General features: G+C 42.2%; 2 protein-coding genes across 2 annotated transcripts in view; both read left to right on the top strand.

The window, feature by feature from the left end:
* Nucleotides 1-730: 730 nt before the first annotated feature.
* Nucleotides 731-3,062, top strand: LOC132453335 (uncharacterized). The gene is made up of 7 exons (XM_060046181.1): nucleotides 731-920; nucleotides 1,701-1,771; nucleotides 2,022-2,198; nucleotides 2,470-2,525; nucleotides 2,602-2,664; nucleotides 2,756-2,818; nucleotides 2,904-3,062. Exons 1-7 carry the CDS (start codon nucleotides 820-822, stop codon nucleotides 3,060-3,062), a joined length of 690 nt encoding a protein of 229 aa, XP_059902164.1. The 5' UTR covers nucleotides 731-819.
* Nucleotides 3,063-9,519: 6,457 nt separating this feature from the next.
* The window catches only part of LOC132453324 (tumor suppressor candidate 3), a 143,263-nt gene continuing 127,423 nt past the window's right edge, over nucleotides 9,520-25,359 (top strand). Inside the window, exon 1 of the mRNA XM_060046167.1 lies at nucleotides 9,520-9,668. Within this exon, the coding sequence (XP_059902150.1) occupies nucleotides 9,564-9,668 (105 nt within the window). The 5' untranslated portion in view covers nucleotides 9,520-9,563. The remainder of the gene's footprint in view (nucleotides 9,669-25,359) is intronic.

Below are 25,359 nucleotides of genomic sequence, written 5' to 3'. Positions count from 1 at the left end.
ACCAGTGTCAGCATTGTACTTTGAAAGCTGATGGGAAGCATTTCTTGAAATGGACAACAAGGGCAGAAGGAAAGGACGCAAAGCCAATTAGTCAAATCAGGTCTACTCTTGATTTGTCAAACTAAATAAAAAAATCTGGGCCTATCATTGCCCCTATTTTTGCCCTCAATGACTGAAGCTATGGTTGTAATTTGGCAATTTTTATTTTCAGCTATTGTTTTTTAGAAAAATGAAGACACAAGACCAAAAGTGATGCCATTTAAAATGCATCATGCTCTGATTCATTCACTAACATTCTTTCCACAATATCAAACAGAGCGGTCAGAGTAACAAACAATTAAAAGAACAACAAGAACATTATTTCTCAACTATTTACATGGGCTGTAAGCCTAACATCGTTTGAGGCAAATGTGGATTTTAATGGATCTTTCAGAAAGTTGGTCATGCTGTTAAACCATTTAAGATTGACTTCATTTATAGATCAAGTCGATCCTCCTCGCTGTTTGTGATGCAAAGATATCAGTCACCTCATCATACCAAACTGGATATTTTTTAAGTGATTTCAGAATTAGGCCTATGCAGGCCCGGAGTGGCTAATCGGGAGGACCGGGGGCCCGTTTCAGAAAGCAGGTTCAACAAACTCTGAGTTAAAACCTTAACTCTAGGTTGAAGGTAACCCTGAGTGAAGCCCGTGCATGAGGATATAAAAAGCCTTCATCAATGGAACACAGATAACATGATTCACCATGGCAACAAGGGGTAAACAGCCTCGTTCCTCCTACTTCTCCCCAGTGGAGTTGGAAATATTAATGACTGCGTATGCAGAAAGTGAGCATATATTTTTTAAAAAGAAGCAATACTGTGGCAGCAGCAAAAGAGCGGGAGCTTGCGTGGCAGAAAATTGCTGACCGAGTCAATGCGTGAGTATTAAAGGCATATTGTACGATTTTCAGTGATATGCACTTTTTAATATGTTGTTGAAATTGGTTTATACATCCAGACAGCAATAAATAACTTATGGGCAATGAAAAAGAAGCGAAAAAAAAACGAATTCTGTATCTGCTATAAACCTGTTAAAATGCTTACCAATCGGAGACATTGTACCCGAATCTAAAGAACCAATCACAAGCCTGCGCGTTCTCTCCCCTCTGTGTACGAGCCTGAGCCGGCCTGAGCGCGTTCACGGAGGGCAAAGAAAGCGTTGTTATCATAGTAGTTCATGACAGTGGACTAGACCTAGTGAGCCTACAACGTTAACACGATGGAAGAAAAAAAACAGAAGTTACCACTGCCACCGTTACTTGCCCCGGTTCATCCTTTTAAAAAGGCAAGAAAAGGAAAGACAGAAAATGAAAAGGCAGCAACAAAAAAAAAGTTGGAGAATGCTCGAGGAAAAACGAGAATAAATATTGGATTAGCTTTTCAGCGATGGCGACAGCTGAGGGAGTTGAATGGCCTGAAAAGTGACGCAATGGTTGCCGTTGAAGTAAGCCGTAAGCAGCATTAGCGCTCGTGCACGGCTCTGTGTCGAGGGGTGGGGGAGGAGTTAAACGGAACTCCGAAGAGAAGCTAATTTCAAATCATGCTAGCTCTCTCACATCGTACAGTATAGCTTTAATTGGAGAAAAAAAAGAAATGTTTTGTCTTGAATGTTCCACTTATTCAACAATTATATTCCATATGTGTGTCTGTGAGCACAGGTGCAACCCAACAGACACCAAACGGACTTGGCAGCAACTAAAGATGAAATATAAAAATGTAGTTCAAACAGGTAAGGTGTAATAAAGTACAAGCAATTGTGATGTTGTTTAGCCTGCCCTCATTAAACAGCATTTAGTGGCTACATTCAACATGTGATGCATATATTTAAGTAATTAGGGAAATCTGCTAAAAAAAGAGAAATCCCAACACTGCCAGTATTTAATATTGTCTATATGAAAGCAACACCTAAATGCCTTTTATACATACAAGTCTCCAAAGTTGTGTTTTCTGTATGTATTTAAATTTGACCTCCATTATAGCCAACAGAAAAAAGGCTGAGGCCCGCAAAACAGGTGGCGGTCCACCACCACCACCTCTCACAGAGGCTGAAAAGATGGCCCTCAGTCAGAACAGTGGGCGACCCATTGCTGAGGGCATCTCTGGGGGGAGCTCATCGGACCCACCCACGCCCCAGGACACAGGGGCCTACATAAGAGGTAAGTTATTCAAATGAATGGCATGTACGTTAATCCTTTTTCTAGTGTTCGCTCAGTAATGGCCACCCATTCATCTTAGACACAACTTGGCACACTGATTTTTCTTGTAGCAGTAGGCTACAGTTCTTCTCAATTGGCTGCTTTTGCTTTCAGATGTCAATCTATTTTAAGGTGACTCAGAGTTTGAAAATGGGTCACCTTGGGTATTGGGACCTGCACACTATTGTTATTCTGGGTAATCATCAACTGTCTAATCTTAATTTTCTACCAGTTACTGATGGTGTAATCTGTCTCGTGGAGCCTTCTGCCATAACAGACCTTCATGCTGTTGTAAGTACTCTTAATATTCCACAGATTTTTCATAATGGGTAGAATATAACACAAACATTCTGTTTCATTACAGGAGGATGATGAAGACACCTTATCAGCTGGCACAGAGAGGGAAGATGTAGAGAGGCCTGTTGAAGTATACACCTTTTTTTTTTTTTTAAATAACTTTGGCTTCAGTTAATAGTGGTGTTCCACAATACAACTTGCAACATCTTTCTCTCTAACAGAGCAATGCTGGAAATTACAATGAGGAAGAAGGTCCATCAACCTCCACAGAACAGCTTACCTCAGTAAGATGTTGTTCAGCATTGACCCACAATTTACAATAACGCCAAGTAGACATTGGGAAATTCAACGTCACTTATGTTCGTATAGCTCCCTGTGAAACAACTCTATAAGGTATGTTTGCAAGCACAAATCAACAAATTGCATCTGGAAATGGACCATATAAGGCTGCAGATCACAAAGACAAAAATGGAATTACAAATGCTGGACCATCAGTTAAAGGTGGGTGACGTGCCCACAGGTGGATGATTTTTTTATTGTTTCAACAACAAAGGATTAACAACTGTACAAAATGTGTCCTTCTAGGAAATAAAGAAGACCTCATAAAATGAGATGCATATTGTCGTTCTTTAACATTGGGGAGGTGATGGGTCAGTTAGAAATGATTGAAGCATATCATGTCTCTAACAGCTCTTCCATCTCGTGCATCACCCGGGGGGGTAGGATTAATATCTGGATCATTGGGGGAAAGAGTAGGACATTGTTCTCCTCTAATAGTGGCAATGTTGTGGAGAACCACACATGCCACTATAATGTTCTGGGGTGACCCTGAGCCTACGAAGGCACTGGAACCGGGTCTTGAGTATCCCGATGGTCATCTCCACTCTGGCTCGTGTCCTGCAGTGAGCCAAGTTGTAGTGTCGCTGTGGGCCAGGGTCGGGGTCAGGGTAAGGGGTCAGCAGATAGCGCTGGCAGGAGTACCCTCTGTCTCCGAGTAGGTAACCATCGAACTCTCCTATGATAATACAAGATAGTTTATTGTTTCAGTTGCAATAGGAGGAAACAAAATATTGATCATAGGATATAACTATATACTGTATATAAACTCACCATGGGCAAATCTGGCACTCAGTGTAGACTCACGAAACATTCGTGAGTCATGCACAGACCCAGGCCACTTCGCTTCCACATTGTTAATCCTGTGGGCTCCATCACATATGATCTTCACTGTGGAGAACAGTAATAGAGAAGTATAGAGAAGTATATTTAATTTGGAATGTTAAAGGCTACTATTAAGGCCTACCTGTACATTAATGCTGTGGACAGATCTCCTATTCACATAATCTCCTTCATTTATTGAAGGAGCTATGATAGGAATGTGAGTGCCATCTATGCAGCCAATCACACCTGGAAACCATAAAATATATCAAATTGACTGATTAGTGCTTCAAGTCTCCAAGCTTTATGACATAAATGAATTACTGCTTAAACTGATACCTGCAATTCTGTGGAACTCTTCTTTGAGAAGTCTGGTGGGTCTGTGACTTAGGAACACTACAAACGTGCATAGTAGCCGTTTCAGTGCAAGTGTCACATTTCGGACAGCCCGACAGACAGTTGCCTTGGACACATGCTCTGCATCACCAACGTTATACAAAAAACTGCCGTTAGCAAAAAAACGAAGTGCAATACAAAGAATTTGCTCGGAACTGAGAGTGTGTCCACGATGTGTCATGTGATCGATGTGAGGGCTGAGAATATTGTTTATATAAATTATTGATGATGCAGAGAAACGGAAACGCTCAAACAGGTACTCATCAGGGAATGATAAAATAAAGCTGAACTGGCTTTGTGAAACTGAAAAAACAGAGTTTCCCTCATCTCAGGGTTAACTAACTCAGAGTTTTCACTAAACCTGAGGGGTGTTCCACGAACGGAGGTTTAACAAACACTGAGGCCACGTTTATACGTAGCAGGGTATTTATAGAAACAAATATTTCCCCCCCTCCGTTTTCAAAAATAACATTGTGCACACATCGTTTTCAAAAAAGTTGTTGTTTACATCAAAACGGATAAATACGCCGTTGGGACATTATAACTATGCCAAACCTATGGGCGGCAGTGTAGGGAGAAGGATAAAGCCATGCAAGCCAATCAGAATCCTCAGAATCTGATTTGCGCGAGAATCTATATCTCTCCACTCCAGCAAAAAGTCATCCGATATGCCAAGATGTCGAGCCGTGGTCTTATCAATCGCTCCCGGTGGATTGCACGTATTTGCGCTCCGATATCAGCAGTTCTCTCATCAAAAGGGCATGCCATTGTGAACACAAGAAATCTGCGGTGAACGCCGGTTTAAATACCCAAAACCGGGTTATGTTTCAAATTTAACCTGCGCAAAACCTGCTCCGACCAGGTTTGATTCAGAGCATATGTTTCTATAGCAACTAACATACCGTGATCCTTTTGGAACGGAAAACCTAGGATTACCGCAAACCCTGGGTTAATTTACCCGGTTATGTGATAAAACCGGCTTTGTGGAATACCCCTCTGCTTTCTGAAACGGGCCAATGAGACAAAAGTTAACGTGTATTTCTCTCGTAACTTTTTGTCATTAATAAAGAGAAGCCTGATTCTCAGATATGCGTGTTGGATGGCTAGGGTGTAGGTCTGGGAAGAACTTCAGGCCAAAATCTTGCAAGCGAGCCGCTGGGTGCAGGTGCAACAGATGGAGCACTTGCTGAGTCATTTCCTGTAGGGCTGCAGCCACAGGTTGAAGCGTATGCGTCCTTTGAGACCCCCTTTGATATATAAGAGACCTCAAAGTACAGTTTACTTAAAGATCCCATGCCATGCTATTTTATGGATGCTTTAATATAGGTATTAGTGGGCCACAAACACAGTATTCAAAGACGTCCCCGAAATTCAGCCGTGGTGCAGAGTTACAGCCACTCCGAACCAGTCGCACATTGAGCTTCCCCCAAACGCGCTGTTTCGGTGGGCGTGTCAAGGCAGGTCAAGGAGGGGGGTGGGGGTGTGGCCCTGAGCAGCTTGTAGCCACAGTACCATGCGCTCTGGTTACGGTGGGCGTGTCAAGGCAGGTCAAGGAGGGGGGTGGGGGTGTGGCCCTGAGCAGCTTGTAGCCACAGTACCATGCGCTCTGTTTACGGTGGATGTATCGCAATGGCTCGTAGAAACCCATATTATACATAGATATCTAGATGATATAATATATAATATATATTATCACCTGGCCCTGAGCAGCTTGTAGCCACGGTACCACGCGCTCTGTTTACGGTGGATGTATCGCATTATACATAGATATCTATATCATATAATATATAATATATATTATCACGGCCAAAAGCTGTGTGAGCCTCCAGACGATAGGCTATTATGAATCTCAAATGACCGCGTCTTCTTCAGATTGATGTGGAAGTGGAAGAACCAGAGACGTCGGAGAACCCGACGAAGTCCTTTGTGATTCATTATATCGTCTGGAGGTGCACACAGCTTTTGGCCGTGATAATATGTATTATTTGATATAGATATCTATGTATTATATGATATTATTTAGATGTAGAGCCCCAGGACTGTAACGCAAGTGTTGTACACTTCCTTGTTATTTGGATAACCGTTCTGCTGTTGGTGTGATGGCGCATAACCCGTCGGACTCTGGTATTTCTACAACGAGACTCGTAGTGGGGGTTATCTCAGCCATGGTTGAGAATTAATTGGGGGAAAGGAACTTTGGCTTTGACTCCCTGAAGTACATGAACCACGACATGGAGGAGAAGGGGATTGTTGGCCGCGAATGTATCCCGCTTGAGCCCTGCTTCCCGCCGCCTCGGCAGCGGTCAGCGCTAATCACCGCGGGGTGGTCCATCGGCAGCGAGGCTCCGGCGGGAGACGACCGCGGTCAACAATCCCTTTCTCCTCCATGTCGTGGTTCATGCCTACTTCAGGGAGTCAAAGCCAAAGTTGCTTTCCCCCAATTCATTCTCAACCATGGCTGAGATAACCCCCACTACGAGTCTCGTTGTAGAAATACCAGAGACGAGAGTCCGACGTGTATGCGCCATCACACCAACAGCAGAACGGTTATCCAAATAACAAGGAAGTGTACAACACTTGCGTTACAGTCCTGGAGCTCTATATCTAAATAATATCATATAATACATAGATATCTATATCAAATAATACATATTATCACGGCCAGACGATATAATGAATCACAAAGGACTTCGTCGGGTTCTCCGACGTCTCTGGTTCTTCCACTTCCACATCAATCTGTAGTAGACAGAACCGCGCGCTGCCTGCTGCCGGCGCGAGGCACCACCGCCCGGCTGCCCGCTGCCGGGCGGTGGTGCCTCGCGGCGGTGGTGCCTCGCGGCAACCGGCGGCAGGCAGCATGTCGCAGTTCATGTACTTCGATGTCGTTCTGCCATTGCATTCAAAATTCTGTAACTAGCCTGTTACTACGAACTAAACAACTACCGTACACGTATGAGCATTTAGCACTAGCTCAATCACGACTCCTTCAGAATTCTTGTGGGTGGTTACGAACCAACCAAGTGGGCAGGGCCATGAATAATAGTTTGACAACGCTACGTCACAGTGTCACCTTATCCAGATCGGCTCATTTCTTCTGCCTTTTTCCTTTCATTGCCTATTGCGTTCAGCAGACAAACTGCATAGATTTCAAACTTACCACAGCTCACAAACTTATTCAGACCTATGTTATTTAACAAACAATAGGAAAAAATAGATTTTAATGGCATGGGCTCTTTAAATGTTGTCGACCCAGTCACCTATTGCATCACTTCCTATAGGGCTTCGGCCTCCTAATTGATCATTGTAGTATAATTGAATGCCCTCTTTCATATATATGATACCTCCACCACTGGGACGTGGCAACAATTCTCCAAATCCATATGGGGAGGGGGGGGGGTGATGCTTGTGGACAGTAGGGTTGTACACTAGACATAAATAGGAAGCATTTCTGCATTTCTGCACCTCGGGCAACAGCGCAGGGTTGCCAGGTCCTGCCTGCAAAAAACATCCTGCCCACATACCGTTCAAAATCCACCCAAAATGTCCTAGAAGCAGCCCAAGTTGTTGTTTTAGCAGCGAAATGCATTGTGTGTGTGTGTGTGTGTGTGTGTGTGTGTGTGTGTGTGTGTGTGTGTGTGTGCTAACACGCTATTTTATGTTGAAATGCGACGTAATCCAGTGTTCACGAAAACGTACACTGTCAACGTATGCTTTTGGCGACTGGGTTGGCTCCATGGACATATTAAAGGATGGACCACAGACTGGAAAATGGCCGCCCATTCATTCCTATGCAAACTGCTCACTGGCGCAGGGTAACATCATGGACATATTAAAGGCATGGTTGGCTCTCAGATAAACGTGTTTCACGTCACAGGGTCTGGGAGGAAGGGGCGGGCCTTCTGAGAGGGGGTTCCGGGGGTTTCCTTCCGGGCGGGAGTTTTGGTTGTTGTAGTTTTCCGGTGGAGCTGTGCCTGCCTGTCCGATTGTGGAATCCAATAAACCTGCTATCAAGCTTACTTCGCTCAATACCTTGCCTGTGGTTATTACAATATCATTAAAAGTTACATAAAGTAACGGTTTAATAACCCAAACGCAGGAAACACGTGAGCTGCTAGTTTAGCGAAAGCAGCGTCCCTAGCAACCTGACGTCGTTGAAACATGCGAGCGAGACGATTAAATCTTCCTATTAACTATAAAACTAAAGATCAGACACAATCACTGACTGAAGATTATGCAAGTAAAAAGTATATTTCTCGCTAGAAATGTTATTAGAAACACGTTTAACGGTGAATCGATCCTAAAATATTGCATTTCCCATTCAGATAATAAAGATTAATAAAGATCATACACATTCCCTGACTGAAGATTATGCAAGGAAAATGTACATTTCTCGCTAGAAATGTCATTAGAAACACGTTTAATGGTGTATCTGTCCTAAAATATTGCATTTCCCATTCAGATAATAACGATTAATATGGCTACGTAACAATTTCACCAAATGCTAGGAGAACGTATCGCCCCCTGTTGGTGCTATTCCCCCATTCATTTCGAATGGAGAAGGACGCGTGTTCAGGGTGACGCTTTGGTCAGGCAAAGCGTGACCCTGAACACGCCTTGCGATGTGGACAGACGTATCTATTTTACGCCTTGGCGTGATACCGGGTTGCACACACACACACACACACACACACACACACACACACACACACACACACACACACACACACACACACACACACACACACACACACACACACACACACACACACATACAGAAAACACACACACACACACACACACACGCACACGCACACGCACACGCACACACACACACACACACACACACACACACACACACACACACACACACACACACACACACACACACAAGTTTATATATGTATTCTCTCCCTCTCCCTCTCTATCCTATTCATGCATGGGTAATGTAAACAGGACTCAGAGGCATGTGTGAAGGATGAGAAGAAGTGGTTTCCATGGTCCCTCCAAAACCACCCGTGGAGCAATCAGGAACAGGATTTGTGCCTAGGTTATATTGAGCCTACGAGTTAATTCCCTTTGATTTATTAGATGAATTATTTAATAAAGTAACATATTACTTACTTATCATTCTTTAATTATAAATAATTAAATTCTGGGTTTTTTATTTGTTATTGTTTAATGCCAAATGATACTAAGTGAAAATGGTCTTATTCATATTCATTTATACCGTATTTATAACTATTAAATTCTGGTTTATTTGATTAAATAAATGGTGGTTATCCTTTGGACAAAACCTATTAATAGTACGGTGTTGTATGTATCGTTATTGTTCGTTTTGCAAGAGATAAAAACCTCTCCGCCTTAAAAAACTACAACATCCATAACCGTGAATGTAGCTCCTCTGCTAAGATTGGTGAACTTGGTAACCAATCCCTGGTCAGAGACGCCTCTGCAGCATCCGGACTCTCGTTCATCATGGCGATTGTTGTGAGGAAAAGCGCCGCTAAGCTGCCGGTGATGTCGGTGCTCCTCGTCCTGCTGCTGTGCGTGCTGCCAGGAGGAGGACAGAAGAAGAAGGAGGTACGGCCCCGCTCCTTTCCGTGTGTCTGTAAAGGATAGAGGAGGTGTCTGTAGATAGAAAGAGGAGGTCGAGGAGGTGTGAGCGGTCTGCACGGGGGAGAGGATGCTTCCGGATGCAGATCAGCATCTTTTATGTCGTCGTCGTTGATTCCTGCAGCAATACCATCGTGTTATTGTATTACAAAATATTATGTAAAGAGAGAGTGTAAGACAAGATGAGGGTCAATGGACGCTTCAGATGTGTTCTCTGTTTAATGGCTGCTGGCTGTGTTGTGTGTCGCCGCCTGTCATTATGTTACACCTGTGCACGCGGACATCAGAGTGACGGTCGCGCGCTCTGTTTTCTAGTACGTTTCTCTGTTAGCTTATTCACTACACTATACACTAAGCAGTAAGCACAATGCACTGCACTATGCATTATGCATAGTACACTATGCACCATACACTATGCACTAAGCACTATACACTATGCACAATATACTATATACTATACACTCATCACTATCATAGTGATGAGTGTATAGTATATAGTAGTATATAGTATATTGTATAGTGTATGGTTCATAGTATGAACCATACAATATGCACCATACACTATACACTGTGCAATATCAGGGATGCAAACTACTCACTCTTTTGATACCACAATAGGTCGCTTGTGTGATTCATGCAAAGTCAAGGCTAATTCAGTAGCTCTTGTTCAGATGTTGTATGTTTATTGAACCAACATGCATACATTTCATATTTTCCATGCTTAAATGCATTTTTCACGTGTCTACTCTTGTTAAACGACAAAAAGAACAAGTCGTTTTAAAAAAAACAACAGACACATGAGTGATTAGTATTTTTTTCAGTGCAAAGGGCTCACATACATCATCATTCAATGATGGCACAGAAATGAAAAACAGTGGCCCAACATTAAGTGCAACACCTATCATCATAATCAGTGCATTTGTAGTAGTTGTAGTGGCGACTTAAATTGGACTCTTTCATGACCTGATATAGTTTCTAAGCAAACTAGACACATGGGTCTGCATTTGAATTATATGAACAGATACTCTATTTCCCATCTTGATTGAGAGGTAAGATTTTCTTGATCGAGTGTTCTTTACGTTTTTACACTGCTCATGGACATGGCTCTCCTTGGCGCTATTGTTTGCATAAGAAGCGTCCTCTATCGGGGCACAGTATAATTACAATGACTGACTGATTCAGTTGCGGTAAAAATATTTAAATAATCTGCGGACCTGGCTGAGTTAGAATGCGGGCCACCATTTGTCCATCCCTGCACTATACTATACTAGGTTTGTGAATAACTCATATTTTTAATGGTCGAATAATCAGTGGGTGGTATGAACGAATAACCGATTATTCGATGTGTGCCGACATTCACAAAGGCAGCCATGGATCATCTTCAAGAAATCACTTCATATCTTAAATTCAAAAAAACATCTACCTGCTAAGTAGTTCCAGTCAAATTGTCTTTTGTGAAAAATGCATTAAACTGTAATCAGAAAACGCGGTTATATGCTATTAGGGATGGGCATTCGATTAAGTTGTCTTAGTCGATCATCGGGAGAATTAACGATCAATTAGTCGATTAATCGTTAATATTTTACCTTAAAATGTTGTTCCGACCAAGTATAACAGCACCGGGACTTTTAACTATACCTGTATCACTCCGATGTTTATTTTTTCTGCTACCTAGTGTGTGTGTTGCTTTGCAACAGTTCAGTCCCAGTCGCGGATCCATTTATATTTGCGGTGCCAAATAAATAATTAAATGAGCAAACAAATGTTAACTAATTAATGGTGCTTGTAGAACTGTTGTATAAAAGCAATATCACACTCGAGGTTGTGCTGTTGTAGTGAATATCAGCACAGCTGTCATTATCTTCGGCACAATCACAGCCGTGCTGATACAACGCACTATCTCTCGTGTGATATTACTTAAGTATTTATATGCTATATTCAAAATGAAATGAAAATACAAAAGCAGCGTGTTTTCCTAATTGGGATCTTTATTATCAGATGAACAACTCAGTTAAACCAGATCCGTTCAATAGAGCGCTACTCTGCTCTAAGCAACGGAGCATGCAGCTCGAAGCCGGTGCTCATAAACATTACTAAAAATAAACACAACCCTAGTTACCTCCCAAAATAATAACAACAATCATACAAAAAAAAACATCATGTTACAACTTAACCAACCAGTCTACGGATTTTTGTTCAGAAAGATGAGCATGTTGACATGCTCTGGGGTCAGACGCGACCGCAGCCTGGTGACCGTCAGTCCAGCCGCCGAAAACACCTGCTCTGAGGGGACCGACGTTACCGTGATGCACAAATACCTCCGTGCTAACTTGGCAAGGCGGGGGAACAACTTTCCACAATCCAGGGGCTCATAAAGTTCTTTATTTCTGCTTCGATGCTAACCTCGCCTTGAGTGGTAGGCCCATAGTGCTCCCCAAGAAGTCATTTTTTAAATAATAATGGTCCCACACCAGACTTCGCCGCGGCCTTGTCCGCTTTATGATTACATGGCCGTGTTCCAATATCCATACTATTCGTACTTACTAGCCTAAGTTTGAGTACGTAGGGCGTTCCGATTCAGATCGGGCGAAAATAAGTGCACTGAAAACGGTCAAATCGCAAAGTGTGTGGCGATGTACACTTTTCGTACTCAACGGCAGCCACCTTAGCTACGTAGCGGAAGAGGGCGGAGCCAGGCTGAGCCAAAGTCGGCGCATTTTCCACATAGCCTGCATTAATAGTAATTTTGTAGTTTTTATAGCTTTTTATAGCTGCTAGGCGTAAAGAGTTCACCATTCAAAGCGGGATGTTTATTGCGGGGGAGGAGCCGCACATTTAAATATTGCCCCTGTGTCGTAAGATGTTTAATTGCGCACTGCATTAGTTTAATCGATCTACGGAATCTACGAAATTCTTAAAGATCAATTAGTCGATCATCGATTAATCATGCCCATCCCAGACCCTATAGTATCTGTGGTATAAAGGCTGGGACGAATTTCAAATGATAAATATGTACAATGCATAACGCTAGCTCTCTGGCTCATAGCTGAGCGGACTACAATACCTCCCGTTACTACTCGTAGCTAAGGTCCGTCCTATTTACTGGAGGAGTGAACCTTACGGAAAGGTAATGATTGTTCCAGGTATTACAACTCAGGCGTTACCAGGGAAATAAAGTTATGGCTTGTGAAAAACTTTATATTTGAATGGGAAAAGTGTTAACGGTCCAAATGTTAAAAATCGATTTTGACCCTCAGGAACGAATAATGGAATCATCAAATATTCTGACCCATCCCTATACTATACTATGCACTATAAACTATACACGATGCATTATGCACTTAACTATACACTATGCACTATACACAATACACTATGCACTATAACAGGGGTTTTCAAAGTGTGAGAGAGTGAGCCCCCCCTCAGAGAAAAAAATTCAGCTGAGCCCCTCCACCCAATTTTTTTTTCTGAATACCAGTGTTTTGAAAGCTATTTTAATTATTTTACACATTTTCAAACATCTCCGATCATAATTTGAAAACATTTGGAACATATTTTTGAAACATTAGAAAGAATTTTTTTAACATATTTTTTAAACATATTTCTGAAACATTACAACATCTTTTTGCGTTTTTAAACAACACAATTTAACAACTTTATCTAAGCATGTTTTAGCTTAACCTTTTTTAAATACATTTGAACATCTTAATCTGTGTAAACTGCCAGTTTACAGATTCATTCAGGGTCCCCGACTCTGAATTTTCTGAGTCGAATCAGATCTGCCTTTTCAGTCCAGAGATTCGACTATTCGGCGGGGTTTGTTTACCGGCGTTGCTATGGTGACCTAAATTATTATAAGCAACTGAAAACGACGCCGGTTTGAAACTAAAACTGTGATACTGAAAAAAGTATAAATGCTATCAAAATTCTGTTTCGATAGTATTGAAGATACAAGTGTGTAGATTTGTTTAATGGTTTGAACGATGGTAAACGGTTGAAAAAGGAATGAGTTACGATGTCTAGAAGTAGGTGTATCAGAATGGGCTGACGTCTTCAATGAAAACAGCTGAAAACGAAGCGGTATGAAACTGTGATTCTGAAGACATTTTAAATGATATCGAAATTCTGTTTAGATATTATTGAAGATACAAGTGTGTAGATTTGTTAAATGGTTTGCACGAAGATAAACGGTTGAAAATTGATTTAGTTATGTTACTTCTACAGTTGTAGTACGACTGATGATTTGAATCATCGTCTTTCAGGGTTTTTTTCGGGTTTATTTTTTTCTCACGTCGCGCCCCCCCTGAAGAACTCTGGCGCCCCCCAGGGGGGGCGCGCCCCACAGTTTGAAAACCACTGCACTATAATATTCACTATGCACTATACTGTATACTGTGCACTATACGAATAAACTATACTATACGCTATACAATATGCACTATACTATTCACAATGCACTATACACTCTGCACTATAATATTCACTATGCACTGTACTGTACAATATGCCCTATACACTATACAACACACTATACTATACACTATGCGCCAGGTGTGAACGATTTGGAGAAATAATCAAATTATTTATTAAGTTCCTTATGTTCTGTATCATTCACTAAAAAAGCATTAAATCATTCTTTAGTATGACCAACACATCCTTTAGGCCAGGCCGATGTGTTGATATTATAACATCTTTATTTAACTATGGAATTGTAAAAGAAAAAAAAAATCGTACTTATCTCCAGTCAGTAATGGGAACAAATCAAAAAATAATGTATAACTTTTTTTAATATATATATTTTTTTTTTCCTTGCATTCTATTACCTCGCGATTTGAATTTGATTAATCGTTCAGCCCTACTATGAATTATATACTATACTATACACTTCAGTATGCACTATTTGCAATAGACTATGCACTATACTATACACTATGCACTGTGCACTATAGAATACCCTATAATATACACTATACACTATGCACTATACTATACATTATGCACTATACACTATGCACTCCGCGTGTTTACAATGACTGAGGGTATATATACTAGGGTTGCCGTGGTGTGGACATTTTCACACAGAGTAATACGCTCGTGTCAACACCGGTATTACCGGTATAAACGGTATTAACTTTGAAACTATAGGTCAACCGCCATCTTCTCCGTCAACTCCCCTGTCACACTCGGTGACAGCGGCTGGCCGCCAATTCTCGGCGTCTTATAACGTTCTATATAATAGTATAATATAATTTTATATATCATAATATCACGGCCAAAAGCTCTGTGCACCTCCGGATGGCCGTGGCGCGGCGAGCTCACTTAGGGATTGGGCTTCGCGGGGTTTGTTTACCGGCGTTGCTATGGTTACTGGTCTTGTAAGGAAGCACGTCAATTCTCGGCGCGACAATTCTCCCGCACAGAGCAGAACTGTGGCCTATTCTACACATTAGAATTTTCTTGATTATAATTATATTATTCATTTTTACAGAATTTGTTTTTTATTACTGGAAAAAAACAACAACTCGGTGTTGCCGGTTACTCGGTGTTGGCCTCAACACCGGTAACAGCAGTAATACCGTATACCGCGGCAACCCTAATATATACCTGCCTGAGTTCGCAATTTACCCTCTCGGACCCTACACATTTTGCCGGTTTCATTTTGATGTAAATGTGATAGATGGCTCTGTGGTTCCAGGGGAGGGACTTTGGTAAAGGTGTTGCTGCGTGTCTCTACAAAAGAGACAACGTAGCCATATCAACATGAGTAGTTCTAACTTGAAAGACAGTGAAATCTGCGAGCTGCTGATCATGTGAGAGAAGGTGATGCCGTCGCTTTAAACGAAGACGGGGAAAGATGGTGTGATCTACGAGAAAAACGCAGAGGAACTTTCCTTGTGAGGCTTTTGTCAGGATAAAAACAAATGTTCAGCAACATTTTGAATATGTTGGAGTTTTTGCCCTTTTAAATAGTTAATCGTGTTTGTAGCCTACACTCAGATGTCAATCTTACATGCAAGTCTCTTGAATCATAAAAAAATAAAATCAATCGTATTATGCAAATGATTCTAAAGAGGTCTACTCTCCATGCGTAGCCACACCTTCTCCATTGAACCAAGAAAGCCGTCTCCATGACGATGGGGGATTTTACCCCCTCGGTTTTACACAGGCAAGAGAGTGAAATTGCCGGGCGCGCCAAGCTGTGACCGAACCGGCTTGTCAGTGTAATAATGCCTATAGAAGAATAGACCCAACAGACCACCAACGTGGTCCGTGTTTTCAGGGCCAAGAAACTACAGCACAGCATCACAGATGAAACATGCAAGCACACATGACAGAAGAAAGACAGACACTCTGAATAGGAGGTAGACAGAGAGGCTGAGAACGAGGCTAGCAATCGTTGGAGACATGTGAAGGACACAAGATTCCAACGAGCATGGATTGCATAGTCTCTAATGGCAATTAACATGCAGGAAACCCAAATCCATTGTCCGTTGAATGGGCCTCTTTTCCTTTCTTCTCCTGGGCTCAGCTATCTCTGTATTTTAAAGACGAGACGGAGGATAGTTAATTGACAACACCTGCCACTAAACGCTTCCTCGTCTTCTTATCACATCCTCAAACACTCGCACCATCACACCTTTATTGAGGTTTTAATGAATCACTCATTAAAGACCGTAAAGGTAACAAGGGGGCCGGGGGACATTGAATATTGTGCAGCATGTGGAGTATTGGCTGGTTGTCTGATGTTGGCTGCTTGAAAGTCAAATGGTTCTTTCATGACTATTCAAAATATGATTGGAAGAATACACCGCTGGCATCTACTATCCTTCTCTCTGACCAATAATACTCTCACCACAATCACACATTCCAACGCTGAATCATTCTGAATCCTTCTAGTGGCTGATTTGAGGTTTCGTATTCAGACCTACTTGCTGTTTTTTCTAATTGAGAAGCAACATTCTACCTTGGGGTTGTAATATTACGCTATGGCTGCCCAATTATTGCATATTAATTGGTATTGTGATGTTTGCATTTGCAATTAACTAGGGATGCACCAAAATGAAAATTCTTGGCCAAAACCGAAAATGAGGAAATTATTATGCCAATTATTAGTACTACCATTGCATGTATGGCTATGACTGTGTACTAACTTCTTTAAAATCAAGGAATTGCAATTTTTCCAAATCGTTATACGTGGGTCTTTCTCAGAAATATTGAAAAACATCCACACTGCAGACATAATGGCGCTAATCCAGACAAGCGTGTGCTGGCCGCGCTTTTTGTTTGCGTCATCACAAATTTCTGTTTCGGCCGTGTTGTTTTTGGGCCATTTTCGTTGGCCGAAAATTCGGTGCATCCCTACAATTAACTAATAGTGAAAGGCTGCAATTAATGCATAATAGTATTTTATGTAAATATCTGATTTCATACACCTCAGGGGTTAAAACTAGGGGTGTGCACGGGTACACTTGTACACGTTTAACCGGTTAGTAAATCATAACCGTTTAGGAAAAATCGGTAAACGAAAACCGTAAAAAAAAAGGAAATCACTGCGCCATTCGTTTCAATAGGAATCGCAACGGTCTATACTTTCAACATAAAGTTTACATATTTTTTATTCAAAATTGGTCCCAGCCTTTATACCACAGATACCCTAGGGTCTATAGCATATGACCGTGTTGTCTGATTACAGTTCAATTTACCTGCTCTTGTTTTGAAGAGTAATAAGCGCGCCATTCTTTTCAATGGGAATTGCGACGGTCTCTATACTTTCAACATAAAGTGTACATATTAGAGATGGGCGTGAGGAATCGAAATTACTCGAGAACTCCTCGTTACAAATGAACTTGGTTGGTGGACAGGCAAACTCGAGTTTGCATATACACACACAAACAAAGTTTTCTGAAGCAAATGTATCAAATTTCTGTGCGGCACGTGCCGTGCCGTGTGCAGGCACGCCAGAATTCAAAAAGTTAAGAGATGGCGGTTAAAGCAAAGCGCAGCGAAGAATTGAAATACTTTAAAGAAATAGGAGGTCATAAGGTGAAATGTAAAATCTGCCAAGCGAAATCGAGCTACCAGAGTACTACAAGTACTATGCGGCCACATATGCTCCTGAAACACAACGGTGAGTTCGGGAAAGCAGACCCGCAGCAACCAAGTGTGTCGGCTATTTTCAGCTGTAATCCCGGCCGTGTATAGAAGATCACAACGTTGAGTATTTCCATAGTCCATTTGCTGCCGTTTTATTTGCAGCTTTAAATTATTTGCAATGGTTAGGCCTTGGCCGTTACAGGCCTTGGTTCAACGTGATTTAAATTGTGAGACGCATATTTATTTTTGTAAGGAAAATGTGTTTTGAACGTTTGCAAAAAGAAATAATGAATACTCTGATAACTCTGACTGTTTTGATGGAGAATAGGCATTACATGTTTGGTTGGTAATATTGCCGTTCATCATCAGGCCTATTCCTGCTGCAGATGCGTTGCATTCTAAAAATAGATTCGATTAAACGAGTACTCGATTTATCCTCGAGGAATTCCTTCGATCACTCGAGTTTGGAATTTACTACTCGTGCCCATCCCTTATATATATATATATATATATATATATATATATATATATATATATATATATATATATATATATATATATATATATATATATATATATATATATAATATATATATATATAATATATATATATAATATATATATATATAATATATATATATACTGTATATATGTGGTGATCCACAAGTAAGACTGAGAGACATTCACCAAGGAACTGTACCTTTTAAGGGAAAGGTGTTATGGGATAGCAGTTCCGGTTTAACGTGCTGGGTGTCCGTTTGACCTCAGGTGATGTTATATATATTGAAGTGGAAGGTAAAGCTGACTCGACGCATCTCCGTCTCTTGTCTCCTCATTTATTGTGCTCCACATAAGCATCCATAAAGTAGCATGCCATGGGACCTTTAAATGTCGGCTTCTGTATTTCTGGTATCTCAACAATCCGAAGACAATCACTACCACATCAAGTCCATTTAGTAGCCACATGCCAGCACATTCTGACCCTTCTATCTCCTATTTAATGGCTGATTTAAAATCCATACAGCCATAGAGATGATTCAGCAGCTCAAAGATTAACTTCACATGCTCTCTATTATCACTTACGCAGCATGGCTATCAGGACAACCTCTCAGTGCAAAACCCTATCTGTATTTTAGCGTTCACCAATATTCAGCCTTTTCCTCAATAATTGGAATTGATCTGGGCTTCCATAAGGGCTCTGCGGTAAAGGCCTCATACATCTTACATGTAGTGTGTCATGCCTACTTAGTCCATTGCCACTAGGGGTGTACGGGTACACAAAAGTCACGGTTCGGACATTCCTCTGTTTTGAAGTCACGGTACTGTACAGGACGGTACAGTTCATGGTTAAGTGGATCTTTTTTAAGAACTGCTTGTTTGTCAACAACGGAGAATGGCCGTAGGTCAGCAGCAATGAAAACACCAATAAACTTGGTTATGGTATTTGCATATCTGAATTCCTAGACAGAATGCGTGTACATGTTAAAGTGCTGTATGTTGAAACGGAGAGCCCTCTCCGTAGCATTCTCCGTAGCTTACGTGCGCATCCAATATTATTGAACTATCCATCGACGCAATGGAGAAAGCAAAGGCTGTGATTGGTCCTTTAACTAAATCATTTCCGGAATCACTTCCCCGCTTTAACTTTGCACCATATTTACTTTGTACATTGTTTACTTTGAACATTAAGGAGCAATAAAACACCAAATAAGATTTGAAAAGTTTTGGACGTTTATTTACAACACAACTGCCGCCGCGGCTCCTCCCCCGCAATAAACTTCCCGCTTTGAACGGTGAACTCTTACGCCTAGCAGCTATAAAAAGCTGTAAAATGTATAAAAACTACAAAATGACTATTAATGCAGGCTATGTGGAATTAGTCAACGTTTATTGTACTCAACATATAAGATTGATCGGCTGGCGAAATGCACTGCGTATCCGACATCCCGACCGAGAACTGCGAATGCTCGAGGTGTCTCCGTAGTTACGGAGTCGGATTACGGAGTCGGAGTAGTATACTTTGTTTAACGGTCCAGGGGGAACTCCGACTTCAACTTTTAAATTCCACGTCGCAAAACAAGCCTCTACATTCGCCATATTAACGCTATTAACGTTACACCCCTAATGGCCAATACCACAAGGCTTTATGAAGCCTCTGGGAGACTCTTCAAGGCTGCGACCGTTTATGCACAAAAAATTATTTAGATTCCACATAGTTTACTAATCAGGATTGGATTCAGAAACACATCTGTTTACATGAAGGGCACCACGTGCCCACATTGTCCCGGTCCGTTAACATGTAGCAGCTGTGGATTCATATCCCCGCTCCTTGTGCTCTTACACAGGTTTCAGCTTTGAACTGTGTACAATTGTACAATTTGCATGGTTTGTGACATCCTCACAAAGTAATGTCAACAAATGTTTAATATTAAGACTGCTCATCATACACTGAATTTGTCTGTAAAAAGTTTGCTTGTAATACTAATTTATTACTATGTGTGCCAATTATGGAACCAATTGCCCTCCTGACTATCCCCGGGAAGAGCGTTTCCTGTGTTCATGCTCAAGACTTCCTTGTTAATTAAGGGAGTTTTTTCTTGCCTTTAGGGTTGGGGAGTGTCATAAGGATATGACTTGTACAGCCCATTGAGACTGTTACTTTGATTTAAGGATTACATTTGGGGTTACAATTGGCCCTTGGGAGATTCTTCCATCATGATGTATCCCAAGCCAGTGAATGTGGATGGATGGCTCTTGGTTGTAATGCCTGAGCAGGCATATTGGTTAGCAAGCAGCACCTGAAAGAGAGACAGAGAGAGATACAAAGACACACACACAAGCACACACAGTCACATAGAGAGGCCATGACTGAGACATAAGGTGGTTATAATGTGAGGAATGGGCTCTCCCTGTCGGCGGCCCGGGGCCATGGCTGAGCTATGAGGATGGAGTTCTTATTTAGCTTGGAATGGACAAAATGGTGAAGCAGCATTTTGTATTCAAGTCTGTTAGTCTGTCTGCTTGCCTGCCTGCCTGTCTGGCTGTCTGCCTTCCTGTTTGTCTATCAGGCTGTCTGTCTGGTTGTCTGGCTGTTGGTCTGGCAGGCTGTAGTGTCTGCAATACATTGATACTGTAAAATAACATATGGCTACCTTGACCATCATGTTTGTTGAGAGAAAATAAGTTGAAAGCGAAGTTCATGGTTGCTAAAACCCCAGGGTCACTAAGGAGTGTAGTATGTATGGCCCCTTCAGCCCACACAATTGTGATGAGATGCCAGTGTGAACCGGACTGATTGGAATAGTCTATTATCAGTCCGGTTAACAACACCTGTATCTCATGTTTGTGGGCTGAATCCCAGCCTGTCTGTCCTTCCGTTGGTCAGTCGGTCTGTCCTTCTCTTTCCTTCTCTCCATTCTGCCCCAAGCTATTTATCTGTTTTAATGATCTGTGATTAAGCTGTTTACCCTTTTTATTGTTTTATTTCCTGGAGCTGCAGGGAGGAATGTTTGGTTGATGGATAGAAGAGGAGGAGACACTGCTGACGGGGCGAGTTGTGGATAACAGAAGGGAAGATAATGCTATAGAGGGGGTGAAAGAATGAAACCAAAAAGTAATTTAAGGTACCTCCACCACCACCCCCAGCTCCACCGGCCTCACCACCACTCTCCTCCTCCTGTCTGCCCGCAGCGAGCGGGACGAATTATCAGGGACATGGAGGAGGAATATTTATACCTCTCTACCTGCTCCATGTCAGCTGGTCTGGAGTTTCCCTCCAGGCCGTGAGTCTGGCTGACTGCAGCACCTCGGAGACCCGCTGGAAGCCCTCCTCCCACCTCTGGGATCAGGGGCCAGAACAGAGAGAAGCACTGATAAAGACAAGTAGGATAAGAAAGGGGATCAAATGATGGAGAAAGACACGGAGGATGAGACTGAAAGAGAGGGAGGAGAGACAATGAGCAAAGAATAGAGAAGGAGAGTGAGAATGAGATTACTTTAGAGAGAGTAGGAAGAACTCAGAAATGGCCAAGTAGTGTCATAAATGGAAAGGGTTGCAACTACTGTCCGGGGAGCGTCCTAGCAGAGGATCAAAGTAAGCCTGGCTTGCTTTTCCGCATGCCTGCGTTTGCAACAATGACAGTAGCACCATAAACAAGCAGACCGCAGGGCTTAGCCAAGCCCCCCTCGCTGGCTGTTCCACCCAGGCCTGGTGTGGTTAACACAGTGTAGGCACTGTGTGTGGGGCCTGCCCCTCCGCCCGGTTTAGTCATTGAGTCTATGAGCAGAAAACCTTTTCTCTTAGAATTTAATTTATTTTAAAGGAGTATTCCTGCCGTTTCATAAAAACAGTTAATCGTACAATTACAAATAGCTAATTTTGGATTAATATGTGTATGTGATACTCATATTAATTAATTAATTAGCATAGCTATTGTGGCCCCTGCGGTGCTTTAGTGGGGCTCTCCTTGATGAGAGCCCGTTGTGGCCCCTGCGGTGCTTTAGTGGGGCTCCCCTTGGCCCCCCTGCGTTGCTTGGTGTGGGGACTGCTTTAGTGGGGCTCCCCTGGGGTGCTTGGTCATCGGTCCCAGGCTTATGTCGAAACGTTACATCACTGCCCTAAGGTGAAACCTTTTGCAGGGAAAAATGAACGACAGCAATATATAGTTTCACTTGAATGGATATGGATTGTAATTATGCATGCAAAGTCCCTTGGTGCTTGGCTGGGGAACTTACTTTCAGGCACGGCCACAAAGGCTTGTTTTGGAGAAACTGCTGGTCTGAAAGCTGCTGGTTGCTAAGCGACAACTGGAGAAACTACTTTGAATGAGCATTCCGCCTTTTCAACCTCTTACCCTAGTAGCTCTGTGCCAATTACATGTTTTCGTCAGAGTAAAACAAATGCAGAAATATGTACATGAGCCGTCGCATTGAGCATGCAACGAAGAAGTACATTTGGTTGTCTAAGGTGTAATCACAAGGGCATCGGCTACAGGTTCTGTGTGCCTGTGTGCGTGCGTGCATCTGTGCGGGAGTGCGGCCGTGTGTGACTGCGTGTGTATATGCATCTATAGTCATCATTATAGTAATGCTGTGGTCAACAGTATGCTATTCATTAGGTATATTTTCAGGAAACGTGGAATTAACTATATAGACATTCGCAGGTGAGTAGGAAAATATGTTTCTTGTTGCATACGGCATCCTGCCTGATAATTTGAACACAGTTCAACACATTCTTTATGCCTTAACAACCCACAATCTGGGTTGTGGTCAAACTGCCTAGATGGAGTAAATAAAAAAAGTTTGAAACTATTATTCGTTATTTTTTAATAATCCCAGTAAGTGTAAATGCGAGAGACGCCGAGATCGTTTAATGGCCTGTGGCATGTGCCACCGCGACCACTGACATACCATGGCATATGCCGTTCTGGAACGGTAACTGCCGTCGCGACCACAGACATACCATGGCATATGCCGTTCTGGAACGGTAACTGCCATTCTGAAACGGTAACTACCGTTCTGAAACGGTAACTGCCGTCGCGACCACTGACATACCATGGCATATGCCGTTCTGAAACGGTAACTGCCGTTCTGAAACGGTAACTACCGTTCTGAAACGGTAATGCCATGGCATATGCCTTTCTGGAACGGTAACTACCGTTCTGAAACGGTAACTGCCGTTCAGGTGGAACGGTAACTGCAGTTCCCAACAATGGTATGTGACACCAGCATAACTCCTCCGTATAATTTCAAGACAGGTATTGCCATAAATGTAAAGGTATATATTTGGTATTTATTGACACAATATCACAACATAACGCCGTAAATAAAGGGATTTACACGTTTCTCTCGTCCGTGCTGTTGTTATGATATTTCCGATCTGTTTGTTGTTGCTTTTGTAATGACAGATGCTTTTGAAAACAGCCGGACTTGCTCCGGTGACGGTAGTTATAGCCTAGCCTTCTAGGTGGCCATAGAGCTATAGTCTATTGCTTTGTTCCAATATCCATACTATCCGCAGTCATTATACTTTATTTTAGTATGACTTCTTTTTTATATAGTTTGAGTACGTAGTGCGTTGCAATTAAGATCAGGGCGAAAGGAAGTGTAGTGAAAGGACCCGGATGGTATACTCAAAACGGTCAAACCGATGAGTGTGGAATCGTGGATTGTACACCTTTCGTGCTCCACGGCAGCGATCTTAGCTACGTAGCTGAAGAGGCGGAGCCAGGCTGAGCCAACGTCGGCGCATTTTCTTTAATAGGTCCATGCATTTTCCACGTATCCTGCATTAATGGAGTCATTTTGTTGTTTTAATAGCTTTATAACTACTATGTGTAAAGTGTTCACCGTTCAAAGCGAGATGTTTATTGCGGTTGCGATCGTAGTTTCCGTTAGGGGTGGCACTGTAGGCTATGGCTAGACAGTCATCCATTTTTCCACTCGTGTTTTATCAAGATGTTCTAGTGATCCAGTGTCATAAACCTTTCTATATCGACATGATCCAGTGGTATCATGGCATACAGGCCAAAAGTTTTTCCGCTGGCAAGCCAATTATGTTAATCGGAAGTTCCATTTCCTACTGGAACCACCGTTTTTCCGCTGGCATGCCACTCATGTAAAATGGTATTACCAGTTTCTACTGGCACCTACCGTTTTTCCGCTGGCATGCCACTCATGTAAAATGGTATTACCAGTTTCTACTGGCACCTACCGTTTTTCCGCTGGCATGCCACTCATGGAAAATGGTAATTACCAGTTTCTACTGGCACCTACCGTTTTTCCGCTGGCATGCCACTCATGGAAAATGGTAATTACCAGTTTCTACTGGCACCTACCGTTTTTCCGATGGCATGCCACTCATGGAAAATGGTAATTACCAGTTTCTACTGGCACCTACCGTTTGCCAGTAGATATTCCTTTCCTGTGGTATTTGCCCGTTCATACACACATACCACTCATGATTCACAGCTACACAATCATTCTTATAAAAACGGTAGGTGCCAGTAGAAACTGGTAATTACCATTTTCCATGAGTGGCATGCCATCGGAAAAACGGTAGGTGCCAGTAGAAACTGGTAATTACCATTTTCCATGAGTGGCATGCCAGCGGAAAAACGGTAGGTGCCAGTAGAAACTGGTAATTACCATTTTCCATGAGTGGCATGCCAGCGGAAAAACGGTAGGTGCCAGTAGAAACTGGTAATACCATTTTACATGAGTGGCATGCCAGCGGAAAAACGGTGGCCTGTATGCCATGATACCACTGGATCATGTCGATATAGAAAGGTTTATGACACTGGATCAGGGTTAAATGATAGGAACCTATAGGCCTGCTTAAATTATTTGGTTAAACACCAATAACAACAAATGCAAAACTTAATATTTGGCCTATTGAATAGTTATGAGCTGAAGCAGTCATACAGTATAGGCTTTATTATAGTCTACGCTACTAGAACATCTTGATAAAACACGAGTGGAAAAATGGATGACTGTCTAGCCATAGCCTACAGTGCCACCCCTATAGGGACCTGGCTCTGGTGCACTAACCGGAAACTACGATCGC

The sequence above is a fragment of the Gadus macrocephalus genome, chromosome 3 (assembly GCF_031168955.1).
Source record: "Gadus macrocephalus chromosome 3, ASM3116895v1".
Lineage (NCBI taxonomy): Eukaryota > Metazoa > Chordata > Actinopteri > Gadiformes > Gadidae > Gadus > Gadus macrocephalus.
This window is presented reverse-complemented; position numbering and strand designations above follow the sequence as displayed.

Coding starts and splice junctions, on each gene's coding strand:
- LOC132453335 (XM_060046181.1), top strand. CDS start 820: ATGCAGAAAGTGAGCATATATTTTTTAAAAAGAAGCAATACTGTGGCA. Junction 2,665..2,755: donor ATGTAGAGAGGCCTGTTGAA/GTATACACCTTT, acceptor TCTCTCTAACAG/AGCAATGCTGGAAATTACAA. Junction 2,819..2,903: donor CCACAGAACAGCTTACCTCA/GTAAGATGTTGT, acceptor ATGTTCGTATAG/CTCCCTGTGAAACAACTCTA.